General features: G+C 42.5%; 1 protein-coding gene and 1 long non-coding RNA gene across 2 annotated transcripts; one reads left to right on the plus strand and one right to left on the minus strand.

Annotated features, from left to right (window-relative positions):
- Nucleotides 1-566: 566 nt before the first annotated feature.
- Nucleotides 567-20,449, minus strand: LOC101417803 (cytokine receptor like factor 2). Its single transcript, XM_004450999.4, has 7 exons — nt 20,355-20,449; nt 17,397-17,557; nt 16,534-16,667; nt 11,845-12,007; nt 4,964-5,072; nt 3,623-3,707; nt 567-1,460 (listed from the first exon to the last, which is right to left on the minus strand). Exons 1-7 carry the CDS (start codon nt 20,447-20,449, stop codon nt 1,194-1,196), a joined length of 1,014 nt encoding a protein of 337 aa, XP_004451056.4. The 3' UTR covers nt 567-1,193.
- On the plus strand, nt 19,338-26,832 carry LOC139438317 (uncharacterized). Its single transcript, XR_011648027.1, has 3 exons — nt 19,338-19,539; nt 20,699-20,902; nt 26,485-26,832. It is a non-coding gene; the product is annotated as an uncharacterized lncRNA (long non-coding RNA).
- Nucleotides 26,833-27,178: the final 346 nt, after the last annotated feature.

The raw sequence follows: 27,178 nt of genomic DNA on the forward strand, positions 1-27,178 counted from the left end.
AGTCTCAACAATCCTGAAATGCCATGGCCTTCAAGCTTGAGGGAGTCTTGGCAATTAACTCATCTTCCCCACAAAGACATGTTCAAGTCCTGTGGGTGTGAACCCATATGTAAACAGGACGTTTGAAGGTGTTGTTAGTTAGGATGAGTCCAACCTGAACGGGGTATGCCCTGAACTAATATGACTGGAGTTTTTGTAAGCAGAGGAAGTTTGGATACAGGAGGAGCAGGACACATTTGGGGGGGAAAAATGGATATATGGGAAAGTGAAGAGGGCTTGTGGAAAACTACCACCAGAACCCCACAAAATTCAGAGAAAGTATGATCCTGTTGATTCTTGATGTTGGAATTGGTAGCCTCCAAAACGGAGACAATAAATCCCTTTTCTTTAATCCAATCACTGTATGGTATTTGCTCTAGCAGCCCTGGGAAACTAAGAGAAGGGGAAAGGGCTACTAGAATAATTTTCTCCACTCTTTCAAGCCAACAAACAACTTAGATCTCACAGATAGCTCTCAGGCCAACTTTTCTCTTTTACTCTTTATTTTCAAAGACGACAGAACAAAACAAACTCTAGGGGCTTGAAACTTTAGGTGTTTTAATCCACAAGGCTCTAAAAGGAAGAATTACGAGTATAGAGTCAGGAACAAAGGTGCTTCTCCTTAAGAAAATGCTCAAATTGTTGCCAAGGTGGGCTTTCTCCTTTCAGAACCATGGTTTCTTGGTGGATGTTGGATATTTTAGAAGCAGGATTGTTTTAACAACCCAGGAACTCTAAGTATCACCTTCTGTGAGGCATGCAAAGGAACAGAGAATGTAAGAACTGAAGAAAGGGGGAAATGGTGAAGGAGAAAGACTCAAACTGTGTGCTCGAAGGAAGGTGATTTCAGTGCATCCTGGAGATTCCTCCTCAGGATTTATGTTGAAAACATCAGACATGAAGAGATCCAAACTGAGAGCAAAAACGATGCCAATGGGTTGAGTCTTCTACCTCCAATGAACTGAGATGTCAAGACACTGAAACATGACACCAGTATCTCATTGGATTGATGAAGGGCAGCTTCAGTGGCTCTAGACAGCAGCATCATCAGTCCAGGATGGTCCTCCATGGTGGCTCTGAGCCCCCTGGGATGCTTTTTTGGTCATTTAACCACAACATAGGCTTTTGTCTCAGTTTTGATGTTGCGTGCCTCCTCATAGCATCATGTATGCGTTGTCACTCATCACAAACCTGAAGCCACCGAGGGAGACCACATCACCACCTTGGAGAGGGCGGTCAGGGAGCTGTTCAGAGCCCTCAGCCTCTTCCTCCCCTGTCTGCATGCTCAACCGACTGATAGTGGGCTTGTCCACTTCTGCCTGGACCAGCTGGGCCACTAGCACGTCTTCCAGAACACACTCCTTCTCCTTGCCTTCCGTCTTGTTCAAGGAGGACACATTCTGCGTGTCTCTGATCCACTCCTGCATAGAGAGAAGATTCCAGCTTAAATAAAGGGAAAATGGGACACAGCAAACCATCTGGACATAGCGGTAAGGGCAATCTGGCCGAGCATCCAGAACAGATGGATACTGCCTCTTCCCATGGACTTTCCTGAGCCAGCATCCTCAGAAACGAGGCAGCTTCCAACAGGAAGTCTGTCCCCAATGGACCAGGAAGGTCTCCTCTTTGAGGTCTTTCTGCAAAGCCCACACTAGTTTCAGATCTGTCTTTTTTCATCAGCCTCTGTGGACAGGGTTTTTTTTTTTTTTTGTCCTTATTTATTTTTTTAATGTTACATTAAAAAAATATGAGGTCCCCATGTAACCACCCTCACTCCACTCCTCCCCCCATAACAACAACCTCCTCCATCATCATGGGACATTCATTGCACTTGGTGACTACATCTCTGAGCACCGCTGCACCTCATGGTCAATGGTCCACATCATAACCCACACTCTCCCACAGGCCACCCAGTGGGCCCTGGGAGGACATATAATGTCTGGTAACTGTCCCTGCAGCACCACCCAAGACAACTCCAAGTCGTGAAAACACCCCCACATCTCATCTCTTCCTCCCACTCCCTACCCCCAGCAGCCACCATGGCTACTTTCTCCATACCAATGCCACATTTTCTTTGATTACTAATCACAATTGTTCATGAATAGAATATCAGTAAGTCCACTCTAATCCATACTCTATTCCTCCATCCTGTGGACCTTAGAATGGTTGTGTCCACTCCACATCTATATCAAGAGGGTGCTTAGATTCCACATGGATGCTGGATGCAATCCTCCTGCTTTCAGTTGTAGGCACTCTAGGCTCCCTGGTGTGGTGGTTGACCTTCTTCCCCTCCATGTTAGATGAATGCAGTAAGTCCAATAAACCAGAGTGTAGGAGTTGCAAGTCTGTTGAGGCTCAGGGCCTGGCTATCACATGGTCATGGACTGGCCTTTTGATTACCCTTCAGACACAGGGAAGCTCTGAAGAAATATTGAGTAGAAACGTATCCCAAATGCAAGGCAGCAAATACTGATTCTTCTCTCCCAACTGCATCTTTTGGGAGGAGGTAACTTTTTTCCTATCCACTGATGACCTCCTGGGGCTATTTTAAAATCAGGGAAGGAAAAATATGACCTCTATAGCTGCTGATGTTGAACTTTAATGTGTATACACATTCCTGGGGATTCTTGTTTGAATGCAGATTTAGATGCTTGGGCTCTGGTAGGGCCAAGACTTTGCCTTTCTAAGAAGCACCAAGGTGATGTTTGCCAGGCTTCCAGGGACCACTTCTTGAATAAGGGGTGGCCGTGGAACTCTGTCCAGTGGTAGGACTCTTTGCTCACCTCTCCCCAGTCTCCTCCATCTCCTTTACCTCAGTTCTTAAATCCAGCTTTTTCCTGTCCTCAAATCCCTAACTGCCTCCCCTCTCCCTACATCCACACTTCTTTTTTTTGAGGTACTGAGGCTGGGGATTGAAACCCAGACCTCACATGTGGGAAGCCGGCATTCAACCACTGAGCTACACCGCCTCCCCCGAGTTGATTTTTTTCATTTGTTTAATTTTATTTTTTTTAAGAGGTACCAGGCATCAAACCTGGGACCTCATACATGGGATGCAGGCGCTCAACCACTTGAGCCACATCTGCTCCCATACCCACACAATTTTAAAATTAACTTTGGTCCCTATCATACTGGGTTTGTAAAATATTTTTGCTGGTGAGCCTTTAGGAACAGGCACAGGCTCTGTCCATCCTGAATCCCCACTCTGCTGGTCAGCCCACCATACACATTTGTCCAATGAGTGAGTTAGTGGCCATAAATGCCTTAAAGTGGAAGTATGGAGTTTCTTTTCAGCCCTGCCTGGGGAAACATCAAAAACATAGCTTCCTCATTAAATTGGAAGGTGGCTTTAAACTGGAAAATCCCATGTGGGGCTATCCCTGGGGCTGAAGGGCAGCTTCTCTTTGAAACTTTGGGAGCTCCTCTCTCTAGTTGAATAATAAAGGACTAAGGCTGCTCTTTGAAGGTCAGAGGTAGCTGGAATGAGAATGCTCATGACAATGTTCTGTTGGGGAGACATTTGGCCATAAGGAAGCAAATCCACTTGGTGAAGAGACGAGAATGCAATGAAAGGTTGAGTTACCTGGAAGTTCCCTCTGTGGTCCTCAAAGAGTCCAGGAAAGGAGTATTTTGGGTCTGGCACACTGGGCATGAGAAGCTTCTTGACTCTGAAATGGACAAGAGGTTCTGGTCATATAGGACAAACTTGGGTCCTTCCATGGGTATAGACTCTGAAAGCGACAGAGAACCCTGAAAATGGCAGAGGACTGGTGGGGTCCAGGCTCCAAAGCACGTGCCCCCCTCTACCTCCCCTTGCATCCAGCTCCCACATGCATGAAGCTCTCTGTTGGGAACTGTGATGAACCAATCGAGAGCCACTTTCTTTGCACAATATCGAGCGGGGGGAAGTATTTATTACTTCATTGATTTCCCCACTCATTTTGAACAGGGGATTCCCTTGAAGACCAGTCGAACATTAGCTACTTTATCCCAGGAAGAATGTCTCTTAGTTTCCCTTGGAGATGATTTCATTTCGGTATTAAAACCCAGATGCATCATCAATGATGCATCTGTACCACTTAATGCTCTTATCTGATTGCCTCATTTCCTCACTGGCAGAGGATGCTACCGGCAGCATTTGAGCTGGTAAAAGAGATAAGAGTTTATTGGAGGGGCGTGCATTTAAATGTAGCTTCCCTGTGCTATATTAAATTATGACAGGAAGTGTTTGAAGTTGTATAAGTCAGCATAGCTTGGGCTCAACGTGTTTCCTTCCATTCCTTCTGGAATGAAAGTCTTTCTGTCTCTCTTCATCATTCCTTTATTGCTGTGGGAAATTCATCTTACGAAACCAGGATGACAACCACAACCCTGGGCATAGATGCCTTCAAACGCCAATAGTCTCCAAATAAGATGAAATAAAAATGGAAATAATGATGGTTAAATTGTTATATGAAAGTTTAAAAAAGACAACTGTTTAGTATAATATTTTTGAAAAGCTTTCCTATGGTTTCAAAGAATATTGCTTTGCTTCGTCTATCAAAGTCATCACCATCTTGCTTAGTTTAACTGGTCTCAATCAAATCCCAAAGCATTTTAAGCACCTGATACACGCAAGACACCAAGAAAGGAAGGACACAACATAACCGAGGTCCACGTTAGAAACCAGCTGACCTTCCAGGAAAAGCTTAACAAATATCCATTTCACTGTCTTCACAAGCATTCTTATGGAAAGTACAAATATACCTATGCTTTTAGCACTATTTCCCTTTCAACTTTCTTATAATTTACCTTTGGCAAAGTGAGTGTGAGTCTCAGCAAGATGATCCTATCAGGGGATTTGCCTTTTATTCCATTTTTATGGACATACGGCGACTAGAGGAATCCCTCTGTCCTTGTGGTTAGGATATGGTGTCATCCTTACCTCTGTAGTTTCCAAAGGGACAAAAGTAGAAGGGACAATGTCAGGAGGGCCACCAGACTAGAAATTAAGATGTATTTTGGGAAAGGCTTTTCCTCCTGTGGGCAGAAATCTAAAGCAAAACAGAATGACTGCTGTAAGTTTTCAACATGATATTAAATTGCATCTCCCCCCCCCCCAATTACTTTTTTCTTTTATAAATGTCAGTGTTAGCAAATCTTCACTGCTGTGGGAAATATCTTGGAAAAAGAGATGGTATTTCCAGACAGGCACGTCATGCAGTCATCCCCACATAGACTTGAAACCCTGCTCTTGGAAGCCTGGTGTTGCCTGGGGGTGTTAAGGGAATATCAGGTGCAATTTATGACTGTTGGCTGCTGTCTTCTTATGGGTTGAATCGTGTCACCAAAAATGATATGTTGCAGTTCTAAGTACCAGAACCTGTGACAGTGACTTTATGTGGAAATAGGGTCTTTGCAAGTAGAATTAAGTTAAGACAAGGTCATATTGCTGCAACCTAACCCAATGACTGGTGTTCTTACAAGAAGAAGATTTGGACACAGAGGAGAAGACCATGTGGTGACAGGGAGAGAATGGAGGGATGCAGCTACAAATGCAGGGACACCAAGAATTGTCAACAACCATCAGAAGCTGGGAGAAAGATATGGAGTGGATTCCCCCTTAGAACCTCAGAAGGAATCAATCCTACAAACACTTTATTTTGGACTTCTGGCCTCCACAGCTGTGACAATAAATTTCTGTTGTTTTTAGCCGCCCAGTTTATGGTGATTTGTTATGGTTATCCTTGGAAAGTGACACAGTGGCCAAGACAGATGTTAGGAACTTCAAAGTCATCCTCTGGCTAAATACCTACTAGAATTCTCAACTACAGAGACATCTACATGGACTTCCATGAACAGGCTGAAGGAAAGGGGTGGCAGTTTGGTATTATCTATGAATTCCAAAAAGGAGATTGATTATGTTTGTAAACTGGTCTGTTTCTCTGGCCATGATTCCTTTTGGTTGTATTAGGTTCAGCTGAGATGCCTTTCATTAAATTATTTTAAGATGAAGGCTTTGGTTCAACCATGTCATTAGGGCATGCAGAGTTGAGTCCCCCCCGCTCCCCCATTGGTAGGATATATAAACAGGCAGTCAATCAAGAACACAGGGAAGTAGATACACAGGTAAGATGCACAGGAGAACACAGAAAAAGACACAGCAGAGAAGAGAACTTGGTTTTGACAATGGAGCAAGGGGAGAGTTGAGCCATTTGCGTAATAGTTTACAGCTGACCGTGTGAAGGGACCAGAGCAGCTGAGCCTGGAAAGAAATGAATCCCAGGAGGAGAGATAAGCCTTATCCCAGCCTGCATCTGATATTGGAAGAAGCTGGACCCATGGAACCTTAAGAGGGAAGAGGAAGGCTGAATCCTTGCAGATGTCACCAGCCATCTTGCATCAACACATGGCAACAGACTTTGGGCGAGAACGTACCTCTTATGGTACCTTGAGTTGGCTCTTTATGGCCTTATGACTGTAAGCTTCTATCCCCCAAAAATGCCCTTTATAAAAACCAATAGAGTTCTGGGACTTTGCATCAGTATCTCTTTGACCAACTAATACAAAAGGGATTCCATTGACTCCAGAGAAGAGAACCATCACTTGTTCAGTTGTGGATGTGAAGCATCCATTGATGATGAGCTAAATGCCATACTTGTGTGGAACCTGGGAGCAGAGACATGAGTTCAACATGATCTCTTCCCTCAAAGAATGTCACCTAAGAATGCCCAAGGCAGTCTGTTTGCATGGGGCACAAGTATGTAATTCACTTTCAAGGTATGTTGTGCTATCCATCATGCATCTCAACTCTGAAGTCCTACAAGGACCTCAAAGTGAATTTACCCAAAATGGTGCTTCTTCTCTTACCATGCCCTTTCTTCTTGGGACATCCCCTGATTGAGTGAGTGGTCCATTTGCCAGATCAAGCTGGAGCCTGGGAACCATCCTCGCCATCTTCCCATACCCTGGGCATTCTTTCTGAATGAAGGATCTTATTGCTGTGCCCCTTTGCTCCCCACCTGCAAGGGACTCCTGACATCCTGCTCAGGAATCCCTTCTCAGTCTGTCTCTGCTCTTACCTCCTGCCTACTTTCATCTCCTGCCTGCCTGATACTTGGGATCTGGTGAGGGAAGGGATGAGCTGAAGGGTTGGATGGGAACCAAAAGTGGAAAGCTATAGGATCTGTTCTTCTTTCTCCCCTCCTAGCTTCTTAGAGATGCCATGTTTACTTTTTTTAATGATACTTCTTTGCTACAGAAGAAATGCGCTCAAAGTATACACCATCTGTATTCGTTTGCCAAAGGGCTGCTGATGCAAAGTATCAGAAATCTGGTGGCATTTATAATGGGGATTTATCTGGGGTAAAAGCTCAAATTTCCAAGGTCATAAAAAATCAAGGCACCATAAGAGGTGATTTCTCAGCAAAGTCAGCTGCCACATGTTGAAGCAAGATGGCAGGCAATCTCTGCCTGGTCTCTGCCTTCCCCTCCAGGCTTCTTCTCTCAGGTTCAGATGCTCCACTTACTTCCAAGCTGGCATGTGGCTTTTCTCTTTGTGGGCCTCCTATATCGGTCTCAGCTGTCCTCTCTTTTCCCAAGCTCAAGCAAATCACACATCTCTCCCTGAGGCCTCATATGTTTGAACCTTTCCTTTCTGCCACATGGTAGGATAAAAAATAGCAGAGCTCTCGCTCGCTTTCTGTGTCTGTGTTAGTGATTGTCTGTTTATATTAGATTCAACAAAGGGGCAGAAATGCAATCTAACTGTGCATCACTGACATAGTCTAATACAAAGCCTTATAGCAATCTTAACAGGTAATCTAATCAATAGTCCTTAGCTGAATTTAATGCAATCAAAAGGTATCACATCCAGAGGAATGGATTAGTTTGCAATATTGCTCTTTAGCCACACCACCCTCCATTAATTTACAGTGGGTAGGGAAATGAACTCAAAAGACAGATACAACAAAATTATTCAAGACAAAAAGCCCTGCCATGTGAAACTAACATCCTGCTGGGCAGCATCAGAGAGAGAACAAAGAAGAAAAAAAAAGTATGACATCCAGTGGATGGTACTGAGTGCTGCAGAGGAGACCAGAACAGGAAAGAGACCTAGGAAGAGCAGTTGGAAGGAATTGGGGGATGGGGGTGTTATTTTTAATAGGTAGAAAGATAAGGATTCATGCAAAAAGTGGCATTTGAGCAGTTGCTGAAGGAGGTAGGTCTCCACTGGCCCTCATGAAGGCACTGAGTACCATCTAACCTGGTGTTACCGGGAGTCTCTGCAGACACAAGAAAGCATGTGTGTAATTTCCTCTGTAAGAAATCTTGACCATTTACCATGCACATATTTTCCACCTTGCCAGTGAGTCATCTAGGCAAGGACAAGTCTAATCTGCAAGTTTTACTCATTTTCCTGACTTTACATCCTGTGAGAAGTCTAGAAAAAAGAGTTTTTTTAAATCTTTTTGATAAATCGAAAAGCTGCAGAAATACACAAAGAAGAACATGGTTAAACATTCACTGTCCTATCCCTCCCATGACATGTTTGTCCTTTTGCTTCTTTAAAGATAGCAAACATTACAAAACTAACACAAATTCCCTATCCCTCACACCAAGTCCTCTCTCACTCCTCCCACTCCCAACAACAAATTACTCTCAGGGTTTGATACATACTTTCTCTCCTGCCACTGACACTTTTTGCATACCTATAGAGACATCCGTGTTCAACATAGATAGAGTTTCTTGTATGTGTCTAGATGTTTTAATTAACATAATATCCAACATTTTAAGGAGCAAAAGTTAAACAAAATATTCGACCAACAACAAAAATGAAGGAGAAATGAAGATATATCATTCTTGCTAAGACAGTGGTATGAGAGATTTCTGTTCATTCTGAGGAAGAGTTCTGTGAATGTAAGCAAATGTAGATATAAACAGATTGTTGAAAGATGGAATCTTTTCCATTGGCGATTTTTATGAGCAGAGAAAATAAATCAGGTCCTGTCAAGGAAGGGTCACTGGCATTCTCTTGGAAGGGAGGGAAAAAAAATTGACTTCTTTGGGGATGCCCATTCCTGACATATTCTGATGCACCATAGATACATGTTCAGTTCCAGGTAGCAGGAAAGCTCAGACAAGAGATACTGAATGGAGCCTCTTCCCTTTCCTGAGTTTGCCTCTTCATGACAGCTTTGGCTGACTCCAGAGAAGACTGGGGTCTCCATGTGCCTAGAGATGGGCAGGGAAGTTGAGACGTCTTCTGGCTAGGACTATTTTGCTGGGACAAGACATCACCAATGCCTCAAGGGATCAAATACATGGTTGGTTCCATGGTTGAGTAAAAGTTTCTGGGTACACTGGACTGAGCTGTTTGCCCAAATTAAAACAGGCATTGATGTAGTACCAAGCTTGATGGAGGAAGCCATTCACATTTACAGATAAGGCTACCAAAGCACAGGGTCCTCACAGAGAGGCTGAGTTCTCTGTCTAAAATCACACTGTGAGAAAATGACAAAACTAGATTTGGGATGGAGAGAACACAATGCAGACACCATGCTCAAAACCACATTGCTGGGGAGTGAATGCAGTTCAGGGGTGGAGCACCCGTGTCCCGTGTGTGAGGTCTTGGGTTCAATTCCTGGTACCTCCTAAAAAAACAAACAACAAAGAAACAAACGAAAAACACATAGTGCTGCTTGGTCTCAAGTGAACAACCCAAGAAGAAAGATAGAAAGACCATCCTTTTAAAAAAGTCCTTGCATTTAGCACCAGAAGCTGTGTTATGGCTTAAATTGTGTCTCTAAAAAGTTATGTTGAAGTTCTAACCCCCAGGATCTGTGACCTAATTTGGAAATAAGGTCATTGCAAAAAAGATTAGGGAAGTTAAAATGAGGTCATCCTGGAGTAGGTGGGCCCTTAATCCAATGATTGGTGACCTCACAAGAGGAGGAAAATTGTACACAGACACAGATGAAGGCGCAAAGGCCATGGATTCTTGCCAAATGCCAGAAGCTGGATAAACCAAGGATGGATTCTCCCCTCTGGGTTTCACAGCCCTGCTGCCACCTTGATGTGAAACATCTGGTCTCCAAGACCACGAGACAATAGCTTTTTGTTGTTTTAAATCACCCCCTGCTTGGTGCTTTGTTACAGTAGCCATAGGAGACTAAGGCAAGGTTCTTCCTCTTTGCCTTTGGAAAGCAATGCCCCAGATATTCCAAGGGATGCACAAAACTCTCAACAGAAAGATGTGCCACTTTTCCTGGCTTCCTTATTTCCCTCTAACCTGAAGGCATTTTCTCTGACTTCCTTCCATGCTGAGTCTGTTTCCTGATACAACTCTCTGGTTTGATCAATTATGGGGACAGAAAAATGTGTATTTTGTTTAAAGGACTCTTCTAGCTGTTTTTAGTTGGAGTAAATGAAAGGATTTTATGTAGCAGGAGAGATAAATCAATAACCCAATGTCTACAATAGGGCATTGTATGATAATGTCAATAAGAATTTGAAAACAGCTTTAGTCCCACAATCTGGTGATTATCTGCTATGGACTATGAGATACAGAATAGGCAAAAGCTGAAGAGTACAGTTCAAAGTGTTGGGAAGTTCTCTCGGTCCAAGAATATCTCATTCTTGACTTGTTTTAGAGCCTTGGCTATTCCTTTTGGTACTTATTCCTTTGGATGAAGGCTTTATCAGTTCTAATATCATCTGGTGAATGACTCAGAAAGGTTGAAGAAGCTGCCTCTTTAAATACAGGTATCTAATGATCAACTTATTTATCAAATATCAACTAAGAGATGTGGGTAGCGGAAAAGAAAGGGAAATCTTCCAACCTTGGGATATGTAGGAAGTAGTCCTGAATGGCTTTGAGCATCTACGTACTGATCGAGAGTCTGGGGGTGAGGTGGGGTGGGGAACAATGTGAAGAGGGGAAACCACATCATAAAACCCCCACATCTTTTTAGATGTATGTTTCATGAAATACCTGTATAAGCACTAAATAGAACACTCAACCTAAATTTATGGAGGTCCAAAATGCTCAGAGAAGAACATTCATCCATCCACCCACCCACCCATTCATCCATCCATCCACCCATCTATCCACCCATCCACCCATCCATCCAACCATCCATCCACCCGTCCACCCATCCACCCATCCACCCACCCACCCATCCATCCATCCATCCATCCATCCATCCATCCATCCATCCATCCATCCATCCATGCACCCATCTATCCATTCTCTTTCTCTCACTCTCTCTCTCATGCACACACACACAGCTGTGTACCCCCCCATTCACTCACTCACCCAACCACCTGATATGTACTTATAGAGCTTTGCTTCTATCATGCATGCAAAGCCAGGTAACCTAGGACTTAAAGACCAGTTCAGCAATGGACCAGCTGTGTAATCTTGGGTACATAATTTTACTTCCTTTCATTTCACCATCAAAAAATAAAAATAGTGAGTGGATGGAGCTCAATGGTTGAACATCTGTCTCCCCACATATGAGGTCCCAGGTTCAATCCCTGGTACCTCCTAAATTTTTTAAAAAATAATTTGAGTTTCATTTCAAAGATAAGAGGTAATGTATGTAACAACTGGCACACATCAAGTTTTTAGTAAAAGGTACTTGTGATTATTGTTCTGAGGAAGACTGCCTAGAGAGAAAAATATTGAGGAATCACTTTCATTTCGATCTTTGAAAGAGGAGTTGAAGTCATTACAGTATTCATGTACTCTCCTCCTACCTCATCCTCACTAGAGGTATGGGACTGTGCTGTACTTTTGTGACATCATTGTGTGACAAGCCTTACCTTTTATTTGACCCCCCTGCCAGTGCGAAACTTCTGACCAGTCACTTGGATATGTGTGAGAGCCATAGCTGGACTCCTTTGTTTTCACTCTGGCCCGGAAATAATAACATTTTTCATCATCCAAGCCTTCAACTATAATATTGCAGGTTTCTTCCTCCTTGGGCTGGAGAAAAAATAGTCCCAATGACTAGTGTCTTTTTTTTTTAATTAATTATTTATTTTTTTTTAATTACATTAAAAAAAAATATGAGGTCCCATTCAACCCCACCGCCCCCGCCCCCCACTCCCCCCACAGCAACACTCTCTCCCATCATCGTGACACATCCATTGCACCTGATAAGTACATCTCTGAGCATCACTGCACCCCATAGTCAATGGTCCACATCATAGCCCAGACTCTCTCACGTTCCATCCAGTGGGCCACCAAGGCCCTCTTGATGAAGGAGAACTTTTTTTTTTTGTTGTTGTTGTTGTTGTTTTTTAAATATTTATTTATTATTATTATTTTTAATTACATTAAAAAAAATATATGAGGTCCCATTCAACCCCACCGCCCCCGCCCCCCACTCCCCCCACAGCAACACTCTCTCCCATCATCGTGACACATCCATTGCACCTGATAAGTACATCTCTGAGCATCACTGCACCCCATAGTCAATGGTCCACATCATAGCCCAGACTCTCTCACGTTCCATCCAGTGGGCCCTGGGGGGATCTACAGTGAATGACTAGTGTCTTGATCTAATTTCCTTGTCTTAGAACCAGAGACTTGTACAAAATCTACTTTCAGGTCTTCATAGTCTATTGTTTCACTTTCTTCTTCTGCCCGATCTTTATCCATCTCCCCAAACAAGGTCAACAGTAACACTTCTACCCCCCTTTCCTATATACCCCCCAAATTCTTTGTAACAATTACTCCTGCAGATGTTTTGGAAAAATTACTCGGTGACAAGTGCTTCTTTTAAAAAAAGATCTTTTATGATTATAAAAGTAAAGCATGTAGGTTTTTGAGACCTTAGGAAACTCAAAGAGGGCAGAAGAATAAAATTAAAAACCAAGATAAAATCACCACTAACAAGTTGATGATGTCTATTTCCTTCCGGGAGCACTCACATAAATAAATTGGGGTCACATTGTCCAAAAGTAATTGTGTAATTTTTTTAATTTAACTTTTTACTGTGTGAATTGTCTCTTGTCACTAAAAATTCTTTAAGATGTGACTTTATGGGTCTTAAATATTTTATTATAAGGCTGCACCATACTTGATTTGTCTATTCTCCTCGTGTAGGACACAGCTTGTCACCAATATTGTGTATTATTTTAAATAATGCTTGGATAATATTTTTACACATAAAACTTTGTCCACATTTAGAATTATTTCCTTTGGGGAATAGAATTCTAAAAAGGGTCAATTTCTGGGTTAAAACTGGGACCATTTATAAATTCGTAAATTTTATACCTCTCAGCATCATTGAACAATATCATATTTCCATGCTATTTGGACAAAAATCAGTGTCCCCCAATTGCTTTAATTTGCATTTTTTGATGAACAGAGGGGTAGATTCTACTGGTCCAGCAGTATGTTGGTATCTCTTAACATTTTTCCCCCATTCTGAGGGGCGTCTTCCTGCTTCTATTACCTATAGTTTTCTTTTTTTTTTTAATTCATTTTTTAAAAAAATATTACATTCAAAAAATATGAGATCCCATTCAACCCAACCGCCCCCACCCCCCACTCCCCCCTCAGCAACACTCTCTCCCATCATCATGACACATCCATTGCACCTGGTAAGTTCATCTCTGAGCATCGCCGCACCCCATAGTCAATGGTCCACATCATAGCCCAGACTCTCCCATGTTCCATCCAGTGGGCCCTGGGGGGATCTACAATGTCCCTTAATTGTCCGTGAAGCACCACCCAGGACAACTCCACGTCCCGAAAACGCCTCCCCATCTCATCTCTTCCTCCCATTCCCCGCACCCAGCAGCCACCATGGCCACCCTTCCCACACCAATGCCACATTTTCTCTGTGGACATTGGATTGGTTGTGTCCATTGAACATCTATGTCAAGTGCGGGCTTAGATTCCACTATAGTTTTCTTATGGAGGCATTTTGTCCTGATGTCTAAGCTTGCTGCTATATTTTAACTCCACCATTTCCAAGCTTTAGGGCAAGTCAGTTCCTCCACCATCACTCCCACCTGACCTATTCCTCATCGAAGCAACAATTCTGTCAAAACTCCTCTCTCCCTTTTCCTCTTCTTCCTCCTGTGATCTCTTGTGAAGTTTCTCAACTCAAATTATAGCTCAAACCACTCAACCATGTACATTCCCTTGGTGGATCATATATATTTGCCCTAAGTTAAACCATTCTGTGGTCCACAGGATGGAGGAATAGAGTATGGATTAGAGTGGACTTACTCATATTCTATTCATGAACTATTGTGATTAGTAATCAAAGAAAATGTGGCATTGGTGTGGAGAAAGTGGCCATGGTGGCTGCTGGGGGTAGGGAATGGGAGGAAGAGATGTGATGTGGGGGTGTTTCCGGGACTTGGAGTTGTCCTGGGTGGTGCTGCAGGGACAGTTACCGGACATTGTATGTCCTCCCATGGCCCACTGGGTGGACTGTGGAAGAGTGTGGGCTATGGTGTGGATCATTGACCATGAGGTGCAGCGGTGCTCAGAGATGTATTCACCAAATGCAATGAATGTCTCATGATGATGGAGGAGATTGTTGTTATGGGGGGACGAGTGTGGCGAGGGGGTTGGGGGGTATATGGGACCTCATTTTTTAAATGTAATATTAAAAATTAAATAAAGACAAAATAAAAAATAAAAAAAAGAACAAATGGATGCACTTAGAACCCTAAGGTGCACTCCAGGAAAGTGCAATTGTTCGTGGGTCTGGTATATGTAAGTGTGAAATCCTAAAAGATAAAATGAAAATGAGATGTCTTCTTCTGGCAGCACCATTAGCTCACTTCTAAACTTCCTTCATTTCACTGCTCATAGTCCTGCTATTATCTGGCTTTTGTATTCTTCTTGCATAAATAAGACAGAGTATCAGAAAACTGAACCTAACTGTTACTATCTCAACATTGTTATTCATGAGCAGAAAGACATTTGGGAATTAATTCTGAGCATTTATTATGGGCTCTCAGAAATTATTGGGCTTATGTTTCTCTCTGGTTATACCTGAGATCTACCTTTGGGAAAACACCACACTCATAAAAAATGGGCTGGGTACACCCAATGCTATCTAGTGACAGAGGAGGTGCTTCTAAGTGCCTAATGAGTCAAGTAGCAGTGAATGGTAATACATCCTGACTAAGTCATCTAATTTCAAGGAGAGTTAATGAAGCCTATGTCCCTTCTGGAAGTTTTCACCAACTCCTGCAAAACAAACTTGAAACCAAACTCTTGAATCTCCCACCCTGCTCAGGACTCTCCCTGGGTGGCAATACCATCTTGTTCAGGGCACCATGGGTCATCTCCTTAGAAAACAGTTTCAAAAATGACGATATGGGGAGCAGGTGTAGCTCAGTGGTTGAGTGCCTGCTTCCCATGTATGAGGTCCCAGGTTCAAACCCTAATACCTCCTTTAAAAATGGCAAAAGGCCTTTTCCCAGGCTCCTGACATGTGAATGGCCAGACATGTCTTGAAAGTGGCAGGGACAAAAAGATGGGGACAAAGGTACCTGAAAAAGCTACATCCTACCTCTGAGTTCCCACCAGGATTACAGGTCATGTGAGGACTTTTTGGGATAGCAGGTAGGTAGATTACTCTCAACAGATCTTAGCACATGGATGTGTTTCTTTTCTTCTGCACCTCACCCTCACAATCTATGGCATAGCTGCCTTCAAAGCCAACGTCCAGCCATCACCTCATATGGTGTCCAGTAGGACAGTCTGACCAGGCACTCTTACCTTGACTTTCTGAGTTATCAGAGCACAAAATTTTTAGGATCCACTCATGATTTTTGCCTGAAACAATTATTACTAGGGTAGTAAAAGTCAAATGTTGACTTTTCTAATTCTGTAGTTCCTTCTAATATATGAGTTGGCTTCATACTGAAAGGAAAAACTTTCCCTTCTAGTCCACTTACCCTATTTTTTGCACACCTCAAACTGCAGAATGGTTAACTCTTGTGGTTGGAAAGGATGCGCAAATCCAGATACTCTTAAAATCCACTCAGTGCTTGATGCAAACCTTTAGGAGTGCTCCTCCAAATGGACTCTAGCCTTACCTTGGACACCTCCAGGAACGGGCCCCTGGCTACACCTGATTCTATTTGCTCTCTGCAGTTTTGGGCCATTGGTCCCAATTCTTTACCTTCAAAGGAGCTTAATCCCTCGATTACAGAACAGCCTTTTAAATATCAAAGGACAGTTATGGGGGCACCTTAGTCTTTGATAGTCACATAATTTTAATGCCTTCCATTTGTCCTGCTCACATGCTCAAATCATGCTCCCTTATGTTTGGACACACTTACAGAAGACTGTATGGTGCAGATGTGATTGCCCAATGGAAGGAGAAGAAGGGAAGTTGAATGGGATTAAACATCACTCAAGAAGAAAAGGGGAAATGAAATGCAGTGAGGTTGAGAGAGTGGAGAGAGGAGTTTTGGAGGAAGCACCCAGGCCCATGAGGACAGCTTCGGGACACTAACTCCCAATACACTCACCTGCCACTCTGCATCAAAGTTGCTCCTATACTGTATTTCATATAAGAGGCCTTCGTAGGCCACTTCGGAACATGTCATTGTAACTGCTTCATTATCCCACAGGAAGTTTACATCTTTCGGAGAGCTGGGTTTCACTGAGAAGGAAAAACAAAATGGTGACTTTCTTTACAAAAATAAACTCTTTACCACTCCAAAATTAATTGTATATTTGATTAAACTCACTATCTTGCCTGCCTCAATCCTTCTTTTAATACTTTAGGAGATTTGGGGTTTACTTGTCCTTATTACCTTTGTAGAGGAATTTAATTTAGATCCAAGGACTTGTGAGTGTGTTGTGGAAGGAACTCCCAGAAATTGTGTGAAAAACACATGTGTGTATGTGTGGATGAGAGATCTTGTAAATCTCCTAGCTCCCATTAGATAGTGAAATGGATCTGTGACACTCTTTTATAACAGAACCACTGCTTTACAGAATAAAGAATAAATAGTTTGGAGAAAGGGTTTCACTACACTTGTGCAACTTTTCCTCATTGATGATTGAGCGTCAACCATAAGGGCACTCATTGATGATTGAGCGTCAACCATAAGGGCACTATAGGGTGGGGTGGGTGGGTAAGAGGATTTTTCTCTCTCCCTCTATAGGAAAGAGCACCATGCCTCATCTCCAGCTCATTTCTCTCAAATCACAGCCTTCTTGGTCACTCAGTTTCCCACCGCACCCCCAGGATGCATACCTCCCCAGCCTGAGTGTTGAGATGGACCTTTCTAGAAGGCCCATCTCGTCCCCATTGGGGTCTCAGAGGGGGCACTCACAGGCTCAGCTCTGGGGTGACTGGGCAAGGAGCTCTCTTCTGGGCACTCACGGTAAGTGCTGGTCCATAGACTCCTGGAGAGAAGAGGCTGTGTCCCGTTCAAGATGGAAAACTCCAGAACATCATCTCCAGCCTCCAGGATGCACCCAACTGGGTGATGTTGATGAAGAATATAGTGGGGACATTGGCCAAACACCTCATCCCCACTGAGTCTATGGGTAGAGACGACCATTTAGTTATAGTGCATTTTATTTTATATTTTTTAAGATTTATTTATTTATTTATTCCCTCCCTCCCCCTGCCCCGGTTGTCTGTTCTCTGTGTCTATTTGCTGGGTCTTCTTCTTTGTCCGCTTCTGTTGTTATCAGTGGCACTGGGAATTTGTGTTTCTTTTTGTTGCGTCATCTTGTGTCAGCTCTCCCTGTGTGTGGCACCATTCCTGGGCAGGCTGCGCTTTCTTTCGAGCTGGGCGGCTCTCCTTATGGGGCGCACTCCTTGCGCGTGGGGCTCCCCTATGCAGGGGACACCCCTGCGTGGCAGGGCACTCCTTGTGCGCATCAGCACTGCGCATGGGCCAGCTTCACACGGGTCAAGGAGGCCCGGGGTTTGAACCACGGACCTCCCATGTGGTAGGCAGACACCCTAACTACTGGGCCAAGTCCACTTCCCTATAGTGCATTTTAAAAATAGGGTCTTAGCATGTCCCAAATCCATTCTTTCTCTCCAAACTCAGATGGACTCAAATCAGAACCTGCCTCTCTTTCTTCAGGTTCCTCCTTCATAGCTACAGACAGACATTTCCAAACAGAAAAGTATCCCCTTTCAGATATTTAAACACCTTGAGTGGCTCCTGAAGTGGATTGACTAATGGTTTCAAAAGATACATCTATACCCTAGGCCCAGAATGTGTCTTAATTGAACAAAGCTTCATTGCAGGTATAATGAGTAAGGATCTCGAGATGATGAAATCATCTTGGATTATCAGGGCGAGCAGAATCCAACAGTAAGGGTCCTTATAGGAGAGAGGCAGAAAGATATTACACACCCAAGACATAGACAACATGTGAAGATGGAGGCAGAGATTGGAGTGAGGCAACGACACCAAGGAGCATCTGGGGCCACCAGAAGCTGGAAGAGGTAGGAAGGATTCTTCCCTAGAGCCTTCAGAGGGAATCTGACTCTGCCAACACCTTACGTTTGGACTTGTCCCCTCCAGAACTATGAGAAAACCAATTTCTGTTGTTTCAAGCCACCACGGTACTCTTGATTTTTAATAACAGCCCTAGGAAACTAAGTTGTGTTTTGACTTGCAGAATAACCAAACGCCTAACTTGAGGAGGTGCTCTAAAGGAAGGTTGTTCTGTGTTTGTGTCTCTTTCTAGGTTTTCTTGGAGCACCGAGAAGAAGCTTATTACCCATAACAAGACCAAATAATGCTCCCTCATTAATTCCAGAATCCAACAGTGGCTGGATGAAGAAGCATTTCCTTTATGGATGAGGAAACTGGATCTCAGAAAATGCAAGTGACTTATTGATGTGGCCACCTGGAAAATCCTGGACTTTTATTTTCATGAGTCTTTTTTTCCAACTAAGTTTATCTTAAAGTTTCTCTCTTGTACTCTTTCCAATTTATCTCCTGTACTATCAAACTTCAAAGAATGAACCACACATTATACACCTCTTATTTATAGAATTGAGACTAACTCCACTGGAAAAAACTTTCCTCCCACATTTATACTCATGCCCTGGGGAGTAACAGGCAAAACAAATAAGCCCACAGCAGGGAGACACATTGTTGGAACCAGTAACCTGGCACCAAAGTTTCAGAGCAGGAAATCTCTGCCACAGCCCTGTAGCAGATAAGGTCTCCAGGCAAGGGTGCTCCAGAAAAGGGTAGCTTCTGTGACACGGCAGACAGCACTGGGTGTGTCTAGAACTTGGAGAATGTCATGGTGCTAGGGTTGGTGTTAACTCAGGAGACTTGAATCTCTGAACTGTCCATGTGCCAGCTGGGCTCTGAGCCTCTGCAGAGCTGAAACTCCTACTCTCTGGTTCACTGGACTTACCCAGGTCATCTAACAGGGAAGTGAAGATGGTCAACCACCACACCAGGGAACCAAGAGTGCCTACGACTACAAGAAGGAAAACTGCATCCATCATCCATGTGGAATCTAAAGCCCCTCTTGATATAGAGGTGTGTCTCAGGGTCCACAGGATGGAGAAATACAATGGGGATTAGAGTGGACTTACTGGTATTCTACTATAGAACTATTGTGACTAGTAATGGAAGAAAGTGTAGCAGTGATGTGGAGAAAGTGGCCATGGTAGTTGCTGAGGGCAGGGAGAGGGAAGAAGAGGTATGATAGGGGGGCATTTTGGGGACTTGGAGTTGTCCTAAATGATATTGCAGGGACAGATGCAGGATATTATATATCCTGCCCTAATCCACTTGCTGGACTGGGAAAGAGTGTAAACTACAATGTAAACTCTAATCCATGTGGTGCAGAAGTACTCCAAAAGGTATTCACCAAATGCAATGAAAGTGCCACAATGAAGAAAGAGGTTGTTGGTGTAGGAGGAGTGAGGTGTGCGTGGGGTGGAGTATATGGGAACCTCTTATATTTCTTAATATGACATCTTTTGTGATCTATGTATCTTCAAAAAATACAATAAAAAATTATGGGTTGGGGGTGGGGAGTGAGGTATATGAGAACCTCATGTTTTTTAATGTAATGTTTTGTGTGATCTATTAACTTTAAAAAGAGATAATTAAGAAAATGAAATAAAATAAAATAATTCAGGTGGTTTTGAGTATGACTCAGACATCATTCAATTAGAAGGGTCAAGAACTGTGGTTGTAGTGAGAGCTGAGATCTAAACAGAATGTACAGATTCAGACTTGTTTGTTCTGATTCACATCTTTACTTTCTGGCATCCCCAATTGCCAACGTCTCAGAAGAAGACATATTTTATCACACAGCCTCAGATACACTTCCTGAGGGCACTCACTTGTACACGAAAGTGAAATTAGTCTCAGCATATTCACTTGCATTCCATGTAACCTGCATCGTTTCAAAATTAAAATTGATGAGCTGTAGTTGCATCTCTTCTCCTGCGTATAAAAGAAAACAAACAAAACACATTTTGAGGTATTGCTCAACAGTTTGAAATTTGTAGAATGATGTCAACCTTTCTGCCTAAGAACGATATGGTGTTTTTACAAACAAGCCAGTCAAATATTACTTCAGCAAGAGTCACATGACAAAGAAAGCTTAGTGAGAAATCTCGCTTGCCCAGAGAAAGAAGAGTCAGAAATCAAATTATCCTTGCTTTTCTTCTTGTGTTTGCATTAGGTAATGGCTGCCCATTAGGGCAAACAAACAGACTAAGAACGGGTACCCAGTGACATAGACTTTGTGAGCAAATAAAGAGGCATCACACACTGCCCGACGTCCCATCAACCAACCTCACCAACTTACTCAGAACGCCATACTTGACATCTTGAAGAAAAGCTCAAGACAGATGAGTCCTTCAATATTTGCTTCATATAGTAGCTAGTGAGTAGCTCTTCTTTTCTCAGAGGTATGGGTTAGTGATTCAGAAACTAAGGTGTGTATGCTAGGATTGAGTGAGTGTCACTATATTACAGACAATGGGAACCAGGTTTCCTATAGTCAGAAAAGAGAGTTACAAATATAGAGAGATGGAAAGCTAGAAAGAGCCATGAGGTGCTAGATTGGAAGTGGGAGTGCCAGGATAGAGAAGATAGATAGTTAGACGTTGGATGAATGGATAGAGAGATAGAGAGATAGACCAATATAGATGATGGATAGATAATTGATTGATGAGATAGATAGGTAGACAGAGAGACAGACAGACAGATAGATAGATGATAGATATTGAGGATGAAGACAAGTGATGATGATGATGAAAAAGATGATGATAGATTAAAAATAATCCTTCCTTTTTCCACTGTGAGGGCACCCCAGTGGCAATAAGCACACTTTTCATCATTATTCATTTCTAAATATAATACTTAATTAAAAGGAATCAAATTTCCTTGCTGGAATGGTTAATCTCATGACTGGACAGGAGAAATATAAGGTGAGCTTGTGACAATGTTTTTGTGCCAAAGAGTGAGAAAGTGCTCAAAGAATGTGGGGACATGGTAAAAAGTTGTAGGCATCAGCTTGATGGAGCAAGTGGGGAAATCTAAGAATCAGTGTAAATAATGGTAATAATAGATCATAATCAATAGAATAACCATGAGTATAATATAAATGGCTATTTGCCAAGATTGATATAATGTACTAATATAAATGAGTGGATGGATAATATAAAAGGACTAATAATAATAAATGAATAAATACTAATACAATATTTTGTAATAGAATATTTTTCATTATAAATAATATATCGAATATACAATATTATGTTAAATATATCATATTGTATTGCTATATTATGTTACATTCTATTAATTATATACTAATAAATTGCATCATTGAATATACAAACATACTAATGCAAAGGATACAATTCATACTAATATAAATAAATGAATCATAAGTGAAAGAATGAAGAAATAAATAAACAGGAGCCAATGAAAAGTCTTTCCTTACAGGATAATGCCAATAATGAATTAGAAGGACTTACAGGGAAACGGACTTGGTCCAGTGGTTAGGGCGTCCGTCTACCACATGGGAGGTCCGCGGTTCAAACCCTGGGCCTCCTTGACCCGTGTGGAGCTGGCCCATGTGCAGTGCTGATGCGCGCAAGGAGTGCCCTGCCACGCAGGGGTGTCCCCCGCGTAGGGAAGCCCCACACACAAGGAGTGCCCCCCGTAAGGAGAGCCGCCCAGCGCGAAAGAAAGTGCAGCCTGCCCAGGAATGGCGCCGCCCACACTTCCCGTGCCGCTGACAACAACAGAAGTGGACAAAGAAACAAGACGCAGCAAATAGACACAGAAAACAGACAACCGGGGGAGGGGGGGATTAAATAAAATAAATAAATCTTTAAAAAAAAAATAGAAGGACTTACAGAATAATGATTTAGAAGGAATTTTAGAAAAATCAACATTTGACAACTACCTTAAAAATAATTGTTTCAGGCAAGAGTTGTCAATGGGTGCTAAAATTGGTGGGTAAAAATATGATGGGACACAAAATATTTACATGGCCCAAGATATTTTCCTACAACCATCATCTTTTGTTATAAAGGAAAAAGGGGTAACTATCATGTAGGAAAACATGGTAAACACCATCTTTTTTTTAAAAAAAAGATTTGTTTATTTATTTGTCTCCCCTTCCCCCCACCCCCACCCCGGTTGTCTGTTCTCTGTGTCTATTTGCTGCATCTTCTTTGTCCCCTTCTGTTGTCGTCAGGGGCACGGGAATCTGTGTTTCTTTTTGTTGCGACATCTTGCTGCGTCAGCTCTCCGTGTGTGCGGTGCCATTCCTGGGCAGGCTGCACTTTCTTCTTTCGCGCTCGGCAGCTCTCCTTACGGGGGGCACTCCTTGTGCATGGGGCTCCCCTATACGGGGGACACCCCTGCGTGGCACGGCACTCCTTGCGCGCATCAGCACTGCACATGGGCCAGCTCCACATGGGTCAAGGAGGCCCGGGGTTTGAACCACAGACCTCCCATGTGGTAGACGGACGCCCTAACCACTGGGCCAAGTCCTCCGCTGGTAAACACCATCTTAATCAAGTGACCAATGTTAACATCAATAGAATTGGGACAAATAGACACCCAAGGGTCTCCTGAGAAGATGCTCTAAGAAGGGCACATTTGGTTCTGTGATACTTTAGCTAAAATATTCTTGCATAAAATGCATAACCTGGCTTTAATCATGAAGAGACAATAGACTATCCCAAATCTTCTGAATAACTAGCTTACACTGTTCAAAATTGAGAAATCATGAAAAACAAAGAAAGACTATCTGTTTCAGATTGAAGCTGGACTGTAGTCAGTTTTAGATCTTTTTTTCTTTTGCTGTGGACAATGGTGAAACAAATAGTAAAATCCAGATAAAGTTTGTGGATTAGACAATATTATACCAACATTAATTTCCTGATTTTGATCACTGCACTGTGGTTACATGAGGATGTATTTTTTAAAGGGGCATCATGTCTGCAACTTGTTCTGAAAATTTTCAGAAAAAAAAATTGTATGCATGGAGAAATTATAAAATACCTGTGGGAATTTATTCTGAACAAACAAGTGGAAGTGTGTGCAAATATTTCTGTTGAACAATTCATCAACACTTCATTCATAATGCAAAAAAAAAAAAATCACACATTACCTAAACATACAGCATGTGCAATTCATTAAAGACCACCAAATTATTGGGAACTTTTGACCATTAAAAGGCATGTTGATGGTGTATATTTAATGATATTTTTAAAGTCCTGGTTGCTGTTATATATTTAAAGTTTACAGAAGAGCATGCACACTGATGTACTCATTTTTCCCTCCAGTAGACAAAGTACAGGAATGGTATTTAATAACACATAAAGAAAGAGTGTCTCCAGACCATGTGGTATGTCAAGGAAGCACAGCAAGTTAAGTACCCAGATTTGAGAGTCAAGTAACCTGGGTTCATGTTTCTCCAAAGTCTCTCCAAAGATCTCTGACCAATATTCTTTCCTCTTTCTAGCCATCCAGACCAGACTCTCTATACCTGACATTTTTGGCATAATTACAATCAGTTTGGACACTACTAAGCCCTCTTGTACCCTTCTCAGCCAGATTCTTGCATTCACTGTGTTTTCTGAAACGGTTTGACAGCTCTCAGTAGCCCATCACGCATAGACCTGTTCTGAGTACATAGAGAAATGGTCAGAAAGCACACACTGAATTGAGCTAAAAATAAGTGAGAGAATACAATTAGATAATGGACATAAACATCCTTTGAGGTCTTAAGAAAGGAGTTCCCTATATATGTCCAAGGTGTACGGAATACTTTGGTTTTATGCTGACAATCATTGACTCCGTAACTGACAACAAAGTAACTAATATTGAACTTGAGCCATAACCTTCTGAAATGTAAAGACGGGCCATCAGGGAGGGTGTCAGGGCAACTGGAAGTCCCCTGATTTTGGAAGAGGAGCCTCTGTCTGGCCCTTACCATGAGTGTCTCCCAGGCTTTGTAAAGACAACTCAGTCCTCAGTCCTCAGTGAATCGTATGTCATGTGTCTGGACCTCCATGGAAAATGTGTATTGGTAGACACCCACACCTCCATTTTCCAGAAGAAAAGCAGAAATGTTCTGTGGTTAAATGACTTCCCCACACGGTGAGTCAGACTCAGGGGCAGGAGGCACATCACAGACTCCTGGGCTTGTGCCTGTCCTTTAGAAAGAGAAAGATAAGGAAGTGACTTGTCCACCTAATGCCGCTGTGCAGACTGCCCCTAACTGCCTCCAGTGGACTGACCGTTACTGCTGAGTCACCAGTGACCATAGGGACCCAGTCTCGATCAAGGGTGTGATTGGGGTCCTCAGACTCACCACGTGGATGTGGTCAACCACATTGCTCTGAGAAGGGGCCTGTGAGGGAAATCATGGAAGGTTTCCCACTGACTCCATAAAATGTTTCAGTCCTGCAATTTTGATCTTGCGGTGCAGTCAGCTCACAATCAGACCTGACAGCAGGTCCAAGAGTCGCAAGCCCTTTGTAGACTGGTATGAGCCCATTTTGTCCTCATCCCTGCCCTCTGCTTCAGAACTATCCTTGCTTCCTCTTCCTATCTCCAGGAACCACCCGCCCTCCTGGGTCATCTGTCCCTCAGTCATTAAATTCACGAGGGCCACCGCTTCCATGAGAAGTTGCCATTTTTCTCCTGGATTTTCACAGTCCTCACCTTTGAAATCAGGTCCTCAACAAGATTCTAAGCTCCTTGACAGAAAGGAACTCATGTTTTCTTGGAGCTGCGTTTTACCTAAAATTGTCATTCCAGAAAACATGTGTTGGTTTCCTTGGATATTATTAATGTATTTTGAAATTTTAAGAGGTAGAGGCATCCATGCTGAGTAGTACCAGAAATCCTATCATGTAGCAGAACCCTGGTGAAAAATAACCACCTAGGTGAGAGAGAGAAACAAGTTTACAGAGAAAGAGAGGTCTCTGTGCTTTTGATTTCCACCCTGAATCAACAGAACATTTACATTCAAAATCCCACCGTCCAAACAAACCTTCTTCAAGACCCTATACCGGCCGCAAGCTCCAAGCAAGGAACACTACCAGTCACATTTCTGATGTCAAAAAGGTAAGCTACTTAATTTTGCTTGCTTTTTTTTTTTTTGCTTATTTTATTAAAAATTTTATTTTATCATATCACTTGAAATAATGTTATGTATTGTAAACTTGGGATTGTCTATGTTAAGAAATGGTTGAAATGGATTTCACTGTTTTTATTTCAGATCTTAGATCACCAGGATGTTCCAATCTGAGCATATCTGGGGAAACTTTTAAAAATCATCTCTTAGGATAAACATGGATATATGGATGTGGTATAACCACACAATGGAATAGTATTTGACCATAGAAATAAATGAAGTTTTGGTCCATACCACAATGTGGATGACCTTTGATAGCATTATGGTCAGTGAAATAAGCCAGTCACAAAAGACCATATATCACATGAACGCATTTTTACAAAATGTTCAGAATATGCAAATGCATGGAAACAGAAAGCAGATTAGAAATTGCCAGGGGCAGGGAGGGATGACGTCATAGAAGAATAAGGAGTGATAGTTGAAGGGTTCAGAGTTTCTTTTCGTGATGAAAATGTTCTAAAATTGACAGTTGGGTGGTTGCATGTATCTGAATATATTAAAAAGCATTGAATTGTACATTTAAATGGGCGAATTGTAGGGTCTGTGAATTCTATCTCAGCAAAGCTGCTACAAAAATTACCCTCCTGTTGTACCATTTTTGCCAAGGCTCAGCCTCGGGTTACTTCCCATCTCTTCTGATAATGACAATATTTCCTATCACTGATAAGCAGGTGCCCAACAAGGTGGAAACAAAGGCTGGTATCACCACAGATCAGAACCATATGAAAGTCCTGGTATGTTTATGAGGCTGCCTTTGATTCCATAACCCCCAACCACCTGTCCTTTTTTTTATTTCTCAGAAAAACACAAGAGTGGGAGGAAACCTGGAGATGAACAGATTTGCTCACGGTGGGTCACAGATATACCGATACATCACTCAAACACCAAGAATTTCCTTTTGAATTTAGAGCCTGCTGCTCAGTTAAAAAGCATTGAACAGATGATGAATCTCAATCGTATGCTGTAATGAGCTTGGGTGTGACAAGGAATTCACACCCCAATACTTAGAGAGTGGTCAAAACTAGTGGACACCTGGTCGACCTCGGAAGTCATGGTTTACTTAACTTCACTTAAAACCCTCGTAGAACTTCACATTTACTTGGTAAGAAACATTTGAAGTGGTCTTTGAAATGGTAAAGGTCACAAGCACCCACAGCTTTAATCAGAAATAAAAATCTTCAAATCAAAAGAGTCATTTTGTCCACCCAGAACCATTGGCAGAGAGTTTGGGGGAACGTATAATGTAAAGATCCCCAAATATAGGGCAAGAATCCTGATGTAATGAGCAACTAGAAAATCAACGTGGAGAGGGGTGCTGAGGGAAATCTGGCAGAAAGAGGGACCCCAGACTCCATCCCTTGATGCCCTACACCCCAAGTTCCATCCTCCTCTAGGGGCCTCTCCTTGGCTGGAAGGAAGATTCCAGAAAAATATTTCTGTGCCAAATGCACAGCAAGTTCCCCAGTACTGAGTTAAAACGAGCACCTATTAAAA

This window comes from Dasypus novemcinctus, chromosome Y (assembly GCF_030445035.2).
Source record: "Dasypus novemcinctus isolate mDasNov1 chromosome Y, mDasNov1.1.hap2, whole genome shotgun sequence".
Lineage (NCBI taxonomy): Eukaryota > Metazoa > Chordata > Mammalia > Cingulata > Dasypodidae > Dasypus > Dasypus novemcinctus.

Coding starts and splice junctions, on each gene's coding strand:
- LOC101417803 (XM_004450999.4), bottom strand. CDS start 20,449: ATGCAACTACAGCTCATCAATTTTAATTTTGAAACGATGCAGGTTACA. Junction 5,073..11,844: donor GCAGGGGGGTCAAATAAAAG/GTAAGGCTTGTC, acceptor GTTTTGCTTTAG/ATTTCTGCCCACAGGAGGAA. Junction 1,461..3,622: donor ACCACAGAGGGAACTTCCAG/GTAACTCAACCT, acceptor CTCTCTATGCAG/GAGTGGATCAGAGACACGCA.